At 39.9% G+C, this 17,442-nt stretch overlaps 1 protein-coding gene across 3 annotated transcripts in view; it reads left to right on the top strand.

The window, feature by feature from the left end:
* Window positions 1–15,859: 15,859 nt before the first annotated feature.
* Window positions 15,860–17,442, top strand: part of srek1 (splicing regulatory glutamine/lysine-rich protein 1) — a 44,097-nt gene continuing 42,514 nt past the window's right edge. For all 3 annotated transcript variants that reach the window (XM_067437892.1, XM_067437894.1, XM_067437893.1), the window contains exon 1: window positions 15,860–16,133. In XM_067437892.1, coding sequence (XP_067293993.1) covers window positions 16,006–16,133 — 128 coding nt within the window. In that variant the 5' untranslated portion in view covers window positions 15,860–16,005. The remainder of the gene's footprint in view (window positions 16,134–17,442) is intronic.

The raw sequence follows: 17,442 nt of genomic DNA on the forward strand, positions 1-17,442 counted from the left end.
AATGACCCGCCGGACGGTACGCCACATCCATTTAAAGTGTTTGATGCACTCTCACTCATTGGGACACATGACACCTAACGCTGCTGTCACAAGAAGAGCCTCCTTAAAGATTTAATGAAGGTTTAGGTTTTCCTTCAAAGACAATTAAACGCATTTCACACTTTATTAAGCTTTGCACTTTCATTTAACATCCACTTTTTTCAAAATTGCTATGGTTGTGGGAGAATCTGCAACAAGAATGATTCCAAATGATCATTTGCTGTATATAACTGTCAGCAGTTTTCACAGTATAGAGGAATTCTTACTAATGCCATTTTAAATTATAGCCTGCAAAGATTTTGATAGCAGAAGGTTTCTTGACCAGTGTATGGTATGGTATGGTAAACATATTTAAATATACAGACACTCAAGCACACAGTGAAACTCTAAGCAGACAAACAGATGTATGTGATCTCCTGTCTCGTCTGCACCATGACACCTGGTAGATGACACTGCTTCTCAGTTTTCACGTGCAAGTCATTACATGTTCATTAGTGTGAAACTGCAAAAACATACAATGTGTGCACATATGCGTAGCATATTCCTGCGCATCTGTGTGTATACTCTATTAATTTTATTCCTCAATGACAACAATTCCTTTTTCATTTACATTTATAAAGTTTATAGTTTGGATATAAACATTGATACGGGAATAGCTGACAAAATAGAGTAGCTAAAACCTTTTGAAAGTCGCATTTGGCTTCAACAACTGTATCGATTGCCACCGGATATTTCAACTGTTAAAAAAATCTAGGGCTGTTTGTCATTGAATCATTAATTCAAGAGAATTGTAAAAAAAAAAAAAAAAAAAAAAAAAAAAACACCTCTTTCATCCAGCAATGAAACAAGTAAAGTATTTATGAGAGAAACATTAAAGCATTCATTGAAACATTTTGTTGTTGTTGTTGTTTTTGTTGTTTTTTAAAATGTTAAACATTTTAAATGTACATTTTCACCTGTGCTACAATCATTTATTTGGAATTCCAAGAAAGAAACAAAGTCAGTTCTAAATGATGGCACCCTAAAAAAAAAAAAGGTTGATGTTCATCCATCCATCCATCCATCATCTTCCGCTTATCCGGGGCCGGGTCGCGGGGGCAACAGTCTAAGCAGAGACGCCCAGACTTCCTTCTCTCTGGCCACTTCCTCCAGCTCCTCCGGGGGTACCCCGAGGCGTTCCCAGGCCAGCCTGGAGACATAATCCCTCCAGCGTGTCCTGGGTCTTCCCCGGGGCCTCCTCCCGGTGGGATGTGCCCGGAACACCTCCCTGGGAAGGCGTCCAGGAGGCATCCGAAATAGATGCCCGAGCCACCTCAGCTGGCTCCTCTCGATGTGAAGGGGCAACGGCTATACTCTGAGCTCCTCCCGAGTGACCGAGCTTCTCACCCTATCTCTAAGGGAGCGCCCAGCCACCCTGCGGAGAAAGCTCATTTCAGCCCCCTGTATCCGGGATCTTGTCCTTTCGGTCATGACCCACAGCTCATGACCATAGGTGAGAGTAGGAACGTAGATTGACCGGTAAATCGAGAGCTTTGCCTTACGGCTCAGCTCCTTCTTCACCACAACAGACCGGTACATCGCCCGCATTACTGCAGATGATGCACCGATCCGTCTGTCAGTCTCCCGTTCCATCCTTCATTCACTCGTGAACAAGACCCCAAGATACTTAAACTACTCCACTTGAGGCAAGAACTCTCCACCAACCTGACACTTCAGGTTGGTGGAGAGTTCTTGCCTCAAGTGGAGTAGCTAGGAGTAGCAAGCAAGGGTAGCTTGCTCAAGTGGAGCAAGCTACCCTTTTCCGACTATATGTACATTCCGTTCAGATGTAGGGAAAAAAAAATCTGGAAATGTATTTATTTTAAAATATGTTTACTTTTTCTAGCTGTGATTTCATAATTAATCCAATAGAGCATTTAATAGGCCACTATTTGAGAGGACATCATTTGTAGAGGTGTCCGAGAACATAGTGGACATTATTGAATGTGTTCACTCAATTACATAAAGAGTGTACAGCTTTTTACGATTTTAATTGTCTCAAATTCAAGAGCACATCTGAAGATACACAAAACTCACAAAGAGGATCATGAGCAGAAATATAAACATAGAAGAAGTGGAAAGAGCAGCGAAAGGTAACATTGGTTGGGTGACAGTGTCGAATGATGGAGGCAGAACCAGTGTGAGTGGAGGAACCGATGGACCAGTGTGACTCCGATGGCTAGAAGTCTAGGCCGTAGGGGTGGATGGTGTAGGCACCGCCGGAATCCCAGAAGTCTGTGGCAGAAGCTGGGCATCATGAGTCTTAGGGCAGACAGTCCACAGAAGCTAAGAGGGAGCAGTGAATCAAGGCGAGGTAGTAAGTAAGTAAGGCAAGTTTATTTATATAGCACCTTTCATAGACATGGACGGGTCACAAAGTGCTTTAAAATTAAAATTAAATTAAAACAAATAAAATAAAATAAAATAAAATAACTACAAACCCGTTTCCAAAAATGTTGAGACATTGTACAAATTGTGAATAAAAGAAGAATGTAATAAGTTACAAATCTCATAAACTTATATTTTATTCACAATAGAATATAGATAACATATCAAATGTTGAAAGTGAAACATTTTGAAATGCCATGCCAAATATTGGTTCATTTTGGATTTCAAGAGAGCTACACATAAAAAAAAAAAAAAAACAGGCAGCAATAAGAGGCAGGAAAAGTACCCGGATCATTATTCTACGCAGCCATGATGTTGTAATTGATGCTGAAAGGTATTTCCAAGTTCTAGAACAACATATGATCCCATCCCGATGTCATCTCTTTCAGTGAAGACCTTGCATTTTCCAACATGATTCCAACAATGGCAGACATACAGCATCAATTACAACATCATGGCTACGTAGAAGAAGGATCCGGGTACTGAAATGGCCAGCCTTCAGTCCAGATCTTTCACCCATAGAAAAAATTTGGTGCATCATAAAGAGGAAGATGTGACAAAGAAGACAAGACAACTAGAGCAACTAGAAGCCTGTATTAGACAAGAATGGGACAACATTCCTATTCCTAAACTTTGGCAACTTGTCTCCTCAGTCCCCAGATGTTTGCAGACTGTTATAAAAAGAAGAGGGGATGCCACACAGTGGTAAACAGGGCCTTGTCCCAACCTTTTTTTAGATGTGCTGATGCCATTAAATTTAAAATCAACTTATTTTTCTCTTAAAATTATACATTTTCTCAGTTTAAACATTTGATGTGTCATCTATGTTTTATTCTGAATAAAATATTGAAATTTGAAACTTATACAACATTGCATTCTGTAATCACATTTAATCACAATTTGTACAGTTTCCAACTTTTTGGGAATCTGGTTTGTATATAAATAACAACAGATACCATACAAAAGCGAGTGTGTTGTGGCCATGAGATCTTCTGAGGGGAACGACATCTTTTTGTTCACGTCTATGAGCTTAAAGCGATGGTTAACCCAAAAATTAATATTCTGTTATTTACTCGCCCTCATGTTGTTCCTAAGGATTTATTGAATGGGTGTTATATATATGTTTTTTTTTTGTTTTTTTTTGGAGCAAAAAAATAATTAATAAATCAATAAATTCAAATCTTAACCTGGCTAGTGATGCATTACATTGATTTAAAAAAAAAAAAAAAGTGACAATAAATGATGACCGAATTATATTTTTGGTTGAACTACCCCTTTAGTTTAACATTTATTTTAATCATAATTAAGCAGACCTAGTTTCCAGGATGTATTGCTGTTAACATTATTTAACTTTTTATTGCAGGTGCAGTCGGTTGAAACAACGTGAGTCCCAGCAACACACTTCCAACACTACCAACATTGTGAAGTGTCACAATTCATCAGTGTGAGTGCCCGTGCTCACCACCAGTGGGCACTCCAATCCGGACTGTCATTCTGTCATAAACTACATTACCCATTATCCTTTGCCCGGACTCATTAGCACTCACTGTTTACACCTGTGTCTTATTATTCTGTTTTCTTCACCCTGGTTATCTCTGTCATTCACTGCAATGTCTTGTTTTGTGTACACTGCATTTCTGAGCATTTTCCTCGGTTTCATGTCTCTTGGTTTGTTGGATTTCTTGCCTGTTTCCTGGATTACCCGTTTGCCTGTCTCTCCTGTCTTGTTTGCCTTTTTGGACTGTTTGCTTGTGTATGACATTTTGCCTGTTTTTGACTACGATTGTGGATTACCCTCTTAATAAATACTGCATTTAGATCTCCTACCTTCTGTCTCAGAGTGGTTCTTTACAATTAGAGACTTTATTTACTTGTGAAGTTATTTGTTATCTTTAGCAAGTTACTGTTATTCCCTCCTCCCTTCTACTTTAACTCTCATTGCTAGTTGAGCATAATACACACTTAAAAATTGGGGTAAAATTAAGTCTAGACTCTATATTAATATAAATGGTTTCTGAGTGACTGTAAACATTTCTCAAAAGTAAATTATTGAATACATTTTTGTTGTTGAGTGTTTTATTTACCATGGAGTTAAGACTTTTACATAATGCTCAAAGTTGCATGTGGGCCACATAAGGGCCATTAGATTTGAACAAAACTCAGCCATACTAAAATTCCATATAAGGGCCACATAAAATTGTATTGTTTGGCTCACGTTTGGTGGAGTTATGGCACTGCTTTGGCTGTGCTGTGGTAAAGAAGAAGTGGGCCAGATCTGGGCCGGCAAACACAAACTAATCTGGGCCACATCTAAGCTGTTTATCTGGGCCAGATCTGGGCCAAAGGAAATTTGCTGACTGGTACCCCTTTTCCACCAGAATGAACCGGGTGCTAGTTCGGAGCCAGTGCTAGTGTCAGTTCTAAGTTGGTTCGACTTGAGAGCCTTCTAAGAACCGTTTGCTTTTCCACATGCTAAGAGCCACAACAGAGCCAGGTCTTACGTCATACCAGAGTCCTGCACGGGTCCATCCCAGACCCGTTAATATTTGCACGTTACCCGATCCGTGCCCGCAATAAATCACACACACTAAAATCATTCCAATTAAAATGCTTTATTTTTTTTATATTGCACTTCTCTCAACATCAACAGCATCATGAATGGGCTAAAGAAACAGGCTAAAGTGCCTTTATACACTCGTTGTCAACAATTTTATATACTTCACTCACCAACTTTACTTTTACTTCATCCATTGCTAATCCTGCAACGCTCGCTCCATCTGGGCTACGAGTGGCATCAACAAAAGTCACAGTGGTGGTGACATGATGGATCAAATGGCATATCGTTGTTGCGTGTATGTGTAATGGTAAATTGGACATAGAAATTGTAATACAGTATGTTTGGGGGGGAAGAAGGACGACCGGATCGCTTTGATCGTTTTTGAGAACCGGCGAACATTTAAAAGACTTAACCAAACAAAGCGAAAGTAACGCGGCCCCTCACGGACATCTGCCACGCACACACATAATAAAACAAGCACAACTCAACGTAAAATCCAGGTCTGGTGATCTCTCGTCCTTATATGGCGCCGAGCTCCCTCGTGAGAGGATTTGAGACCGGTGTGGCTCACAGGTGACACTCATTCGCCATCACGCCCCGGTCTCGCTCGCTCCTCCGCCTCGCCACAGCACAGAAAAATATTGCACATATTTTTCATCCGCGCTTCTACCCGCTCGCACGGAATTAATTATCCGCCCGCACCCCGCCCGTGTATTTTATAATTTATGTCACAATCCACCTGTTTAAGCCACTTTTATGCCCGCGGGTACCCGACCCGTTGCAGGACTCTACTGCTAGCGAGGCAGTGGGAAACACACACACACACACACACAATTTCCAGGCGTGTTCTATCTAATGCATTGACGCTGCGCAGACCAACCCACATATGATCCAAATACTGCGCGAGCGATTCAAAAGCATAAGGAGTCGTTGGCGCTCGCTGTACTTTGATGTCATACGCAATCAGTCTGCACAGCGCGCGCCAATGCATCTCGAACAAGCCTTCCCTCAGTGGCTCATGGCTTTATGATCCTACATCAGCATTAAAACGCCGCAAATCCAACGCATTTGTGCAGCTCTCCATGATTTGTATAGACGGAGATTACAATCCAGCAGCTGTTAGCTTGATTAGCTGCTATTGAAAAAATGGCGGTCACAGGTTTGTGTTCATCTTGTTGATCACGGTAACGCCGCCCCCAGCCGGTGACGCAAGCGGTTCTTACTTCTAGCCCAGCAATGTTTTGGTGTTACTTAAGAACCACTTTTCCTGGCTCAGAGCTGGTGCTTTGGCTGTGGAAACACAAAGAACCGATTTGAAACTAGGCTCTGGCTCCGATTTAGCACCAGCACTGCCTTGGTGGAAAAGGGGTATGGGTGGCAACTGCATTCTGTACAATTTCCAGTCGATCCATGGAATATTTATTAAGAGTTGCATAGGCAGATGAGCCACGTGGAGTTAGTGGCGGGGGCAGAGCCGAGGAGCTTGATTACACCAGAATGGCTGATGGATCCAGGGGAATTGTAACCATCGGATGAGATGAGACCAGGAAATCTGGCAGGAACCTTGGCAGAAGAAGCTCATCTCTGAATGGGACCAGCGAGTATAAGACGAAGACTCAATGGTGGGGACTTGGGTAGGAACTGGATCTGCAGACCACAGATCCCACAGGTGTATGTCTGCTCCTGGCTCTGTGATGGACTGGTCCGCATGCGTCGACTCTGGGGCTTTGATGTCATCTGACTCCAGATCTGAAATGACCTCGGTGGGTGCCTCGGGCTCACTGGTGAGTTCATGGTTGTCATTTACTATTTTTTTTGAGGATAGGTTATTCTGTCACAAGATGAAGGAAGATTCAAAATAAGATTTAATCCAACAAGAAGTTGATAACGCATACCCGTGTGTAAACACAAACAATAACTGAGGACTGAACAGAAGAGGGAGTACACGTAGCAAGGACACTAAACAGGAGCAGCTTGACAGCAAATAACTAATCAGGCACTGTAGCAACTAATGAGATCTAGGGGAGAGCGGGGCACAACTTAACACGGGGCTAGTTGTAACACACATGGTTTAAAACTTTCCACACATGCCAGGATGAAAAAGTTTGTTATTTACTAGCTGCGATTATCAACATTATTTAGAGAGAAAATTGTGTCAACATTAGAAAATCTTCACTGAACTGAACATTTATTTTACCATGGCAAAAGTAAATTTTTTAATTAAGTTAATTTTGCACCTATGTTTTTTGTAAGACAACTTTTGATATTATTTGAATTCTATATCAGTTATTTAAAGTTCTTTCAAGCTGATCTAATCAGCAGAAGACCTGTGTCAGACATAGACGAGGATTAGTGCAAGTGCAAGGTTTATTAACAGAGGTTTCAGACACAGGTAATACTTAAAGGGATGGTGACACTCAGACAAAGGACGATGATGGTGAAGACGATGAAGGTGAAGATGAAGAGGACGATGATGGTGAAGACAAAGAGGACGATGATGAAGACAAAGAGGATGAAGACAAAGACGAGTAAGAGTACGAGTACGAGTATGAGTACGAGTACGAGTACAGGTGAAGGCTTCTAGGCAGGACAGGTACTCAATGATGGGATCGGTGCGAGACCAGACAAAGGAGTGAAGGTGAGCCGGGTTGATATAGTGCTGGCTGGTGATGGTGCCCTGGTGTTCAGAATCACGGTGATGGGGAACAAGTGGGCGTGGCAGTGACAGATGATTGTGAGGGCGTGACAACGTGAGCCCTAGCTGCACAAGTTGTGCATGTTGTAACACTGCGTTACAATGAGCACTTATTAGAAATATGCGATATATATATATATATATATATATATATATATATATATATATATATATATATATTTATATTTATACATTTCTTCCCTTTCCCATTTCTTCCCTCACTTATAAAGGGAAGAAATCAAGAGGGAACAGGTGGGAGAAATCAAACACTAATCAGATAACAAGGGGGGAGGGATCAGACAATTACATGAGCTCATGCTCAGAATGACAAAACCCACATGTGCACACAAGACAGGACAGGCATGTGACACTACCCCCTCCTTAAGGAGCGGCTACCAGACGCTCCACTAGGGACGGGCGGGACAGACCAGGGGGGCACGAGAGGGGCAGACTAGGGAGCACGGGGGGAACAGGGGAAACAGACAAGGAATGAACAGACAAGGGAGGGGTCAACAAGGGAAACATGAGGAAAACAAAAAGTTCAGGCGACCATGGTAGCCCACAAAGTTCAGGCACCCAGGGTGGCGCGGTCAGAGCAGGGTGCCGGTTCTGCGCATGCAGGGCAGGGCGCCGGGGCAGCGCGGTCAGAGCAGGGCGCCGCGGGCAGAGCAGGGCCCACCGGCATAGGGACCACCGGAACACGATCCACCGGAATAGGGACCACCGGAACACAGTCCACGGGCTCAGGGACCACTGGCATAGGGACCACCGGAACACGATCCACCTGAATAGGGACCACCAGAACACAGTCCACCGGCTCTCCGACCCCCAAAGCTGAATCCTCTCCAATGGAGTTATCTGAAAAGGTAGGCCTGCTCCTCCTCCAACTTCTCCGTTTCCGGGTCATCGGAAGGCTGGGGCCTCCACTGACAGTAGATGGAAGGGAACCGTCAGTGGGCTGGGATTCTGCTAGCCGAGGATGTTCAGGCTCTCCAAGATGGTAAATATGATGAACAAAGTCCCAGAATCCCAGATGCCCCAGCTTTTCCATCTCCCCCGGGTTGAGAGGCATGTCCAAACAGATGTTCAATACTTTCTTAATCTCTGCCTCAGTGTAAGTCATGTGATCAACTTTAATGAGGAGACTGCAGGCGAAGTCCCTCACGTCAGCCCCTGCTGATGGATGTAATTAAAGCTCACATATCTTGCAAGTTGCAGATAGTTGGAGGGAGATGAAAAAAGGAAGCTACCCATCTTCTGCTGAGTCCTCAAAGGTTTTATCCTTATGTCACGTTCACACATAAGAAAACTAAGGTGAAGACTCAGATGTGCAAAAATGTGATTTATTATGAAAATAAACATAAATACAAAATAAAAACCCACGAGGGGGAAAAAACACATAATCAGAACTGTAACATAACTCAAAAACATACCAACAGAGAAATCACAGGGAACCGGAAGAAGCAGACATAACATACAAGGAGACCACTCAGACTGACAAACACAAGGAGCTTATAAAGGGAAGAAATCAAGAGGGAACAGGTGGGAGAAATCAAACACTAATCAGATAACAAGGGGGTAGGGATGGCTCGATACCACAATTTTGGCTTCGGTACGATACCACAATTTAATACCGAAGTACCGATATTAAATCGATACCACACGGTCTGATATTAGCGCGAGTATATTGCAAAGTTTTAGTTCAAAGTTTTGAGTTTATAAAGTGGAAAATCACCACAAATGTTTATTAGTAAATTAATTAGCAAAGCTTATCACATCACATCACATCATTTGAAAACTTTCTTGTGAGAAATAATTGCAGCAAAAATCTCTCAAAATTAGCAAATTGCTTCTGGGTTCAAAAGACATCGCACTACACTAAAGCAATCTGTATAATCCGATTCAACATTTCACGCTCGTCTCGGGATGGATAACGAAATTCATTTGAACATGCAAGCAATTACAGGAGACATGAGCTCATAACAAAGACACACACACACACACGCCTGAAACTTAGAGCTTGCACATTACAAATAAAGTTTCCTTAAACAGTCAAAGACACATAATTATGTAAAAATGTCCGTCTTTAGTGAGTGTTCACATAAACACACTCGGTTGTGTCTAACGCGAATGTAAATAGTGCAATAGTACGCATGCAAATATTATGGGATCTAAATGTCATTGGTTGAAACGAAAGCTGGAGATTTTGTGATATTCGATCTTATGTTAGGCTATGTATGTGCGTTGATCAGTGTAAAAAGAAAATAAATGTCTAAATGAGATGGTCTGAATGATTCACTGACCTGTCGATCTCTTCAGAAGTCTTAAAGTCAGGATAGGGACAGATGCTTCTTGGCTAGGTTTGATGGTTCTTCATCAGTTTTATAAGCAAAGTATTTACAAATTCCACTTCTACTCCTCTCTTTATTAATTCGTTTTGGGCAACTTGAGTGAGATTCAACTGCTTTATCCATTTTGTTCTTCTATGTTGTCGTCACATTTGCCAGTTGTTTCGGGTCAGTTTGGACAGCGCGCTGCCATCTAGTGGTGAACTTCGGAAAAGCAGCATATACCAAAATGTGCAAAATCATGATATCGTACCGTTTGAAATAAAATATATACCGGTATTTTTCCAGTACCGGTATACCGCGCATCCCTACAAGGGGGGAGGGATCAGACAATTACATATATATATATATATATATATATATATATGCTATTCCATATTTTTAAGAATTTAATTTAGAAACCATTAGAAAAAGGCGAATAATGGCAGATAAATTAATTATTATTATGTTTTGAACTATACTGTATAGTATAGCTGTGTTTTGTAATGCTTACTGTCAAACTCAAAAATTGGTTTATTTTTATTTATTAAAAAATGCCGTTATTTTATTTGAAATAGCCTAGTTTGTATTTTAATGACAAAATATTTTTGTTTGTCTTGGAGATGTTTTTGATTGTATCATGTAACACGTTCAGCTGTCATAGCTCACATGTTAATGTGTCTTAATGTAGCTACCCCACCTGTGGGGCATGTTGTCAATTGCACTTCCATTCTATCGGGGTAAAAATATACATTGTATTAATGAAACAAAAACATATAATTGTACATGACGTGTACAAGACGTGTGAAATTAATGTGTGAAAAAATAAATACTCCGAACCCCAAGTGGATTTACGCATGGTTGTGCCCAGCTCTCCCCTAATACAGCCACGACAGAAACAACTAAACAGAATATAATTGTGACAGACGTGTCGAGTTGTGGTGCAGTTGACAAATAATAATAGCCTAATAGGCAACCGCAGAGTCTAGTCGCGAGCAGCTCGAATCAAATGCACCCCTGTTTTAATAAACTATTTTTGTGTAACTGGTGGTTTGAGTTACCCTGGGTTAAATTGTTAACTTAAATTATTTTTGGTGGATAATGTTCTGCCTTAAAGAGTTCATTTTAAATTAAAGTCCATTAGAGTGAGCACTGTGAAAATAGTGCTGCATTAATACCGCGTATCGCCAGAAGATGGCACTCGCAGCTGAATAATCTATAGCCATCCATTTTCCAAACTGAGCATGTAGGGAATAGCGATTAAGGGCCAATTTCTAACATAACTAATATCTCCAGGATTACTAGGGGATTAAGAGTTAGATGACATAAAGAGACCAGGAGTCAGAGTTGAAGTTCAACAAGTTGACAGACAGTTGAAGGCAAAGTTATCCACACTTAGGCTGCCTTATATAGACTAGGATCCAGCCTCAGACTAACTTAGGATATAAAAACACCACTTATAGTCAAATGGATAATCAGTTTACTTAATTTCTACAGGTTCTGAAATTTGTAGTTAAAACTGTTTGGAAAAATATATCAAAGCAATAGAAAAACTGTAAGTTACATGTTTAAATATACAGACAATAGAATGGAACAACATACTGTGAAAACTAAAACGCCCTGCTGTGAAGTACAGCTCCTAAAAGCCTTTCTTGTGAGGTTGTGCAGGTGGCTAGCCAGGATGCCAGCCGAACTTAGCCCCGCCCACAACATTTTTCACAGTTCATATTCTGACAGGCTAGCATGGCAGGGTTAGAGTCTTTTCCCCAGATCAACAGTTACCTTTCCAAAAACCAAATGTGTATTGATAAAGAAAGGGAGAAGTGCATCAACACATTCTCCTCAATTAATGTTTCAGCAATTGTATATAGTGTACATTAGAGTACTTTAATTTACTGTTTTTTACTATTTTACTACAGTTAATTACTGTTTTTGATGATCGCAATGATTATGTATTTTTTTAACAATTTTCCCAAAGTAGGCCTACTTTAATATCTCTATTATGGTTTTTGATGATCGCTATGATTTTGTCTTTTTTAGCAATTTTCCTAAACACAATACACTATGTCTTCCAAAACCCTAACACATGTTCTCTCCCAAAAGGAAAGTTTAGTCAATTATAGCACAATGTCATAAAAACACTAACATCAGATTGAATTACAGAAACTGCATTGTTTTATATGTCAGGTCTGCCCTTATACAATAGACAGTATATATTTTATTGATCATAGATTGTGTTTTTTGAAGCCTCGCCACATTTTAGTTGGTTTTAGTAAATGCATGCATTTTGTTTCTTTTGCTGCAGAAATTCAATACAAAAACAAAGAATGACCCATCTCAGAGCAGCTTTTTAAAGAATGCCCTTCAGTTTTATTTCATTATCAGCAATCACAATGTTGACTATAGCAAGTTTCTGTTCTTCTTTCAGGAGCTTTCCTCTGCCCCCTGAGGGAGGTAGACGTTGAATCCTTAAATAGACATAATACAGTTACATATTAGAGACCAGAGGCATACAGTCACTGCAATATGTGGTACAATTATTTACACTTTGCAGTAGGAGAAGCCCTTATACAATATCCTACCTGTGAGTTTCTTGAAAAATCTAGATAATGGATGCCACTGTGTCACGGCTGAGATTTGGCTCTCCATCACCAGCCTCACTGAATGATAGCCTGTGGTTTATGACATGGACTAATAGCTCTTATATCATCAGTTAGGCCTAATCGAATATGGCCCTTCTTCAACTCCTCAACCTCTACCTTGTCCAGGCATTCCTCTCTCTTGCCCTTGTCTCAATCCTCTCCCTTATCCTGATACTCATCTTCCTGCAGGCATTTTTCTTACTTTATTTGTGTTGCTTTATATTGTTCTTTTTTCACATAAGATCAGCCCAAAGAGGCCTTCGATACCTTATGATCATGTGATTGAAATATCATCAAAACCTGAACAATTGCTTGATGGGAAAGCATTGTAATTTATATATTTGCATAACTTCAATCAGCTGTTTCTCAGTAGCAATGGAATAAAATGGAGGATATATTTTCAATTCACAATATGAACAGCTGTTGACTTTAGCCTGTAAGTTTCAGATTCAGATTTCAGATTTATACTTTATTGTCCTCAGCAGAGGAAATATGCTTCCACAGACTGTACCAGGTGCAACATCCAGCACACATAACAAACACATACTTCACCCAATACACAAAGTTATGTTTAGAACATGATTTTATCTGAAAAAGCACTAGTAAATTTGTCAGTAAAAATACATTGCTTTGCGAGTGTGTATATTTGTGTTAACTAGGCCTATGCATTTTGTGTAAAAGCAACAATAAATATGTTGTATAGCAATACAAGGAAAGATGTTGTGCTAACTGTGTTAAGAGTTTAGTAAAATTGTTAAGTTCAATTGTTAAGTTGTTTTGTTCAATCAAAACACAAGTAGACAAAGGAGACACATTCCCTTTTACACCTGGTGTTTAAATCCGTCTAATTAATTATCCGATCGAATAATAAGCTTGTATAATTTACAAATGAACACGAAAGGAGGTGACGAAAAACATACAGAGAACATCAGCTTTCGATTCTGCTCTGACAGCCGCAAGACCACGCTGAACGTGATTGAGTGCGTTACGTCAGTTACGATTAGTTGAAGTCGGTCCGGCGTAAGTAAGATAACATGTTAAAAATTTATATTTTTCTTACACAAATGGATCCCTTTGTTTCAAAAGACCTTTTCTAGCAGAGCTGTGTGGAGTACATTTATGATGGGTGGATGGTTGGATGGATGCATTACATTTTTTGAGCTTCAAACTCATGGGCCCCATTCATTCCCATTTCTAAAGTTTGGAAGCATAAGATACAGTATTTGTTAAGCAGAAAGTCATATACAGCATTTGAGGGTGAGTAAATCATGGGGTAATTTCATTTTAAAGTTACCTAATCCTTTAATACCTGTAAACAGGGCCTTATACACAGTCTTTAAGTCTCATGCAGCTATCAAGAGCAGAATAAAATGAATAAGAATAAAGTTCAAACTGACAATTCTCTTTTTTTTTTTTTTTTTGGTTGTATCCACTAATTAATTAATTACAAAACCAGTACATATTTATTATTTGAAAGCCAGGCTAAATGAGTAAACACTGTTACTGCATTCCTGACCAAAAACTCATCTTACAGATACCAAATCCAGACATTGCCTGTAACAGAAATACCAGAATAGATACACTGTTTAAAGAAAACTATGACTTCCAAATTTCCAAAAGATTTCCAAAGAATCCAAATCATTATTCCAAAGAATCCAAATCATTATTCCAAATTATTACAAGAAGAGGGATTCTAAATCCATCCACTTCACTTGAAGGCTACAGGCAGATGAGTTTTTATCAGTGTTGGAGCTTGATACCGTAAGATCCAGTCAGACAGAGAAGTGATGGATAATTTCTTTTTATAAAATGTAATATAATGTAAAATGTAAAAGTAATAAAATGATTAATAAAAATGAGGTCCAACTTTATATATGCTATATTTAATAGCATATATAAAAGATAGCATATATAATAAATGGATGAAGGGGGGTCATCCATTCAGACCCATTTGAATAAATCTTACATACAACATGACACAGACAAACTTCTTTTTCCCACTATTTTCTGTAAGTTTTCTTTAGTGGAAATAGCCCAAACTGTCTGCAGGTTCCTAGAGTACACAGGGCCTGAGTTACACACTTTCAAAAATGAAGTTATGGGGGGAAAAAATCAAAAAGCGCCTACTTTTTTTTTTTGGGGGGGGGGGGGGGGAGGATTACAGCTTACACAACATATACATGTTTATGCCTTCTATGCATAAACATGCATGTATGGGAAGCTTTTCAATTTGGGTAGGCCAAATCCAGGTGGGAATAGCTATTACCAGGCAGTTACAACATATAAATAAACATGTTATTATTCATATAAATGTTAATATTCATGTAGATATTCTTAGCCAAATATCTAGGCTAATGTAAAATAATCAGGAAAGTAAAGGAAGATAAGGGCCTCACGAGTGAGATTCAATAGCCAGAGACAGCGATATATAACTATGCAAACATTTTAGTTTCATATAATTTCAAAGAATCAGCTGGTCTCACATTCTGCAAAGATAGCTAGGCCTAAGCATTGTGGTTTTAACACTATAAAGGCAGAAAGAGCCAAATTAACATTTGCATCATGTCTAGAGAGACCGTATGCAAATACAGTCTTGATTCCTAAGTAAAATAACCAACTCATGCTAAATATGATAGCCTATTAAAGATCCCACGCATATCAACAAAACCACAGAGTGCTTTTTCGTGTTCAATCCACACAGCCAGGCCAATCAACGTGTGGATGGAGGACGTCATGAGAAATTAATGACATAATGTTTACCTTTTTGGGTAAACTATCCCTATAAAGCACATGCTATACTTTGGGTGACTAACAAAACCACAGAGTGCTTTTTCGTGTTCAATCCACACAGCCAGGCCAATCAACGTGTGGATGGAGGACGTCATGAGAAATTAATGACATAATGTTTACCTTTTTGGGTAAACTATCCCTATAAAGCACATGCTATAGCCTACTTTGGGTGACTATAGTAGGCCTATCGTACACTATAACAATAAATGAATGAATAAATCAATTATGTTTAGTATAGTTATTAGCCTAAATATATGAATTTATTTATTATTATATTTTATATCGAAATTGTCATAATTTGGGCATCTTTGTTACGCGTTCACCGGTTGCATTGCTGTAGTTCGTTTTGTAGTTTGAACCTCCCAACCAGCGGGCGGCGCTGTTGTGTAAGCAGAGCTCACTCCCTAGCTGCTGTCCGCAGCAGCGCTCCCTGCTAACGAGTTTTCCCGCAGGTCAGCGCCTGTCCGAGTGCTGACCACTTTGGTGCATCATTGTATTTCAGAGTATTGAACCTCAGTCTGTTGTGAAATGAACGGGATGCCTGGAACGAACGTGATTCAAATCACTAATCTGTCGTCGGCCGTGAGCAGTGATCAGATGAGAACTCTGTTCGGCTTCCTGGGGGACATCGAGGAGCTGCGACTCTACCCGCCTGAGTGAGTCACAACAACAACAACAACAACACACACACACACACGCACGCACATTTTGACCACTTCGTAGTGATGATAACACACACGCACATACTACACACATATCACATTCGTACACACGCCATCGTACATACATTTTAAAAGCACCTGCACAACCATCACTGTTAACACACTATAACACACACTTCTAACGCAGCCAATAACACATGCACACCAAACACCATGCATCCACACACTGTTAGGTATGACATCATACAAACGTCTCAAACACAACAGTTAACATGCAAATTACTGTCGTGTGAACAACCATAAACCCTTAGACATTGGTCACATACTCAACTACACTTTACACATTTTGTAGACACACAGTTTTGTGACATATAGTCATAGTGATTTCATTATTTGCATCTTTATTCTAAGAGAGTTCAAAAGTCTGGTTCAGGAAGTACAAATCCCATAGATTTTCTTAGGGGAATTGATTTGTTAACTTGGAATATGGCGTATAGTTTTTGAAGCCATCAGCCCACATTATTTAAACTATTTCAATAGTAGAATTCATGGTGAAAATGTACACACTTTAAAAAAAATGTTTACAGTGGCAGATTGGTTTTTAATAGCAGATAAATAGGTTGGACCATGTGGGCTGATAACCGATTAACGTTAACGGATATTGAATGAAACACAAATAGTGCGTAACTTTATTACAAAAATGTATAAACAGTACTGAACCATGAAAATGTACTGTAATTAATTATACCTTGATCATTCATGTTAGTTCATAGTGTTAAAGGAACACTGAAACGTTTTGGGACTTTAGCTTATTCAAACATGTTGGCCCATATTGATAGGATAGCATCTTGTAGTTGATGGAGATTTGTGGGATGCTCATCCAGGGCACGAAGCTCCCGTTCCACCACATCCCTAAAGATGCTCTACGTGTCCCCCGCACTTTTAATAAAGTGTATTTTCATCCCCTGCACGTTTACTGGGTCTCCCCGATCCTAGTCGACCCGCTCCGAGCAGGATTCGAACCGAGGTTACCTGCTCGAGGGCGGGCAAGTTAACACGGGCGCTAAAGACAGCTTTCTCTACCTCGGTTGATTGCGCGCTTCTTGAGGTCACGGGCAAGTGTATTCATACATAGAATAGAAACCAATGTGAATACATCAACATTTAAATTCAGAGAAAAAAAATAATCTATGCATGACCTGTCATTTTATTCGTATTTAAATATGAGGATGGCGCGCTCACAGAAAGTCCAAAAGCGGATTCGTAGAAACTTACTGTCGCGCTGGAGCTGCAGCTGAAGGAA

The sequence above is a fragment of the Pseudorasbora parva genome, chromosome 3, assembly GCF_024679245.1.
Source record: "Pseudorasbora parva isolate DD20220531a chromosome 3, ASM2467924v1, whole genome shotgun sequence".
NCBI classification, from domain to species: Eukaryota; Metazoa; Chordata; class Actinopteri; order Cypriniformes; family Gobionidae; genus Pseudorasbora; species Pseudorasbora parva.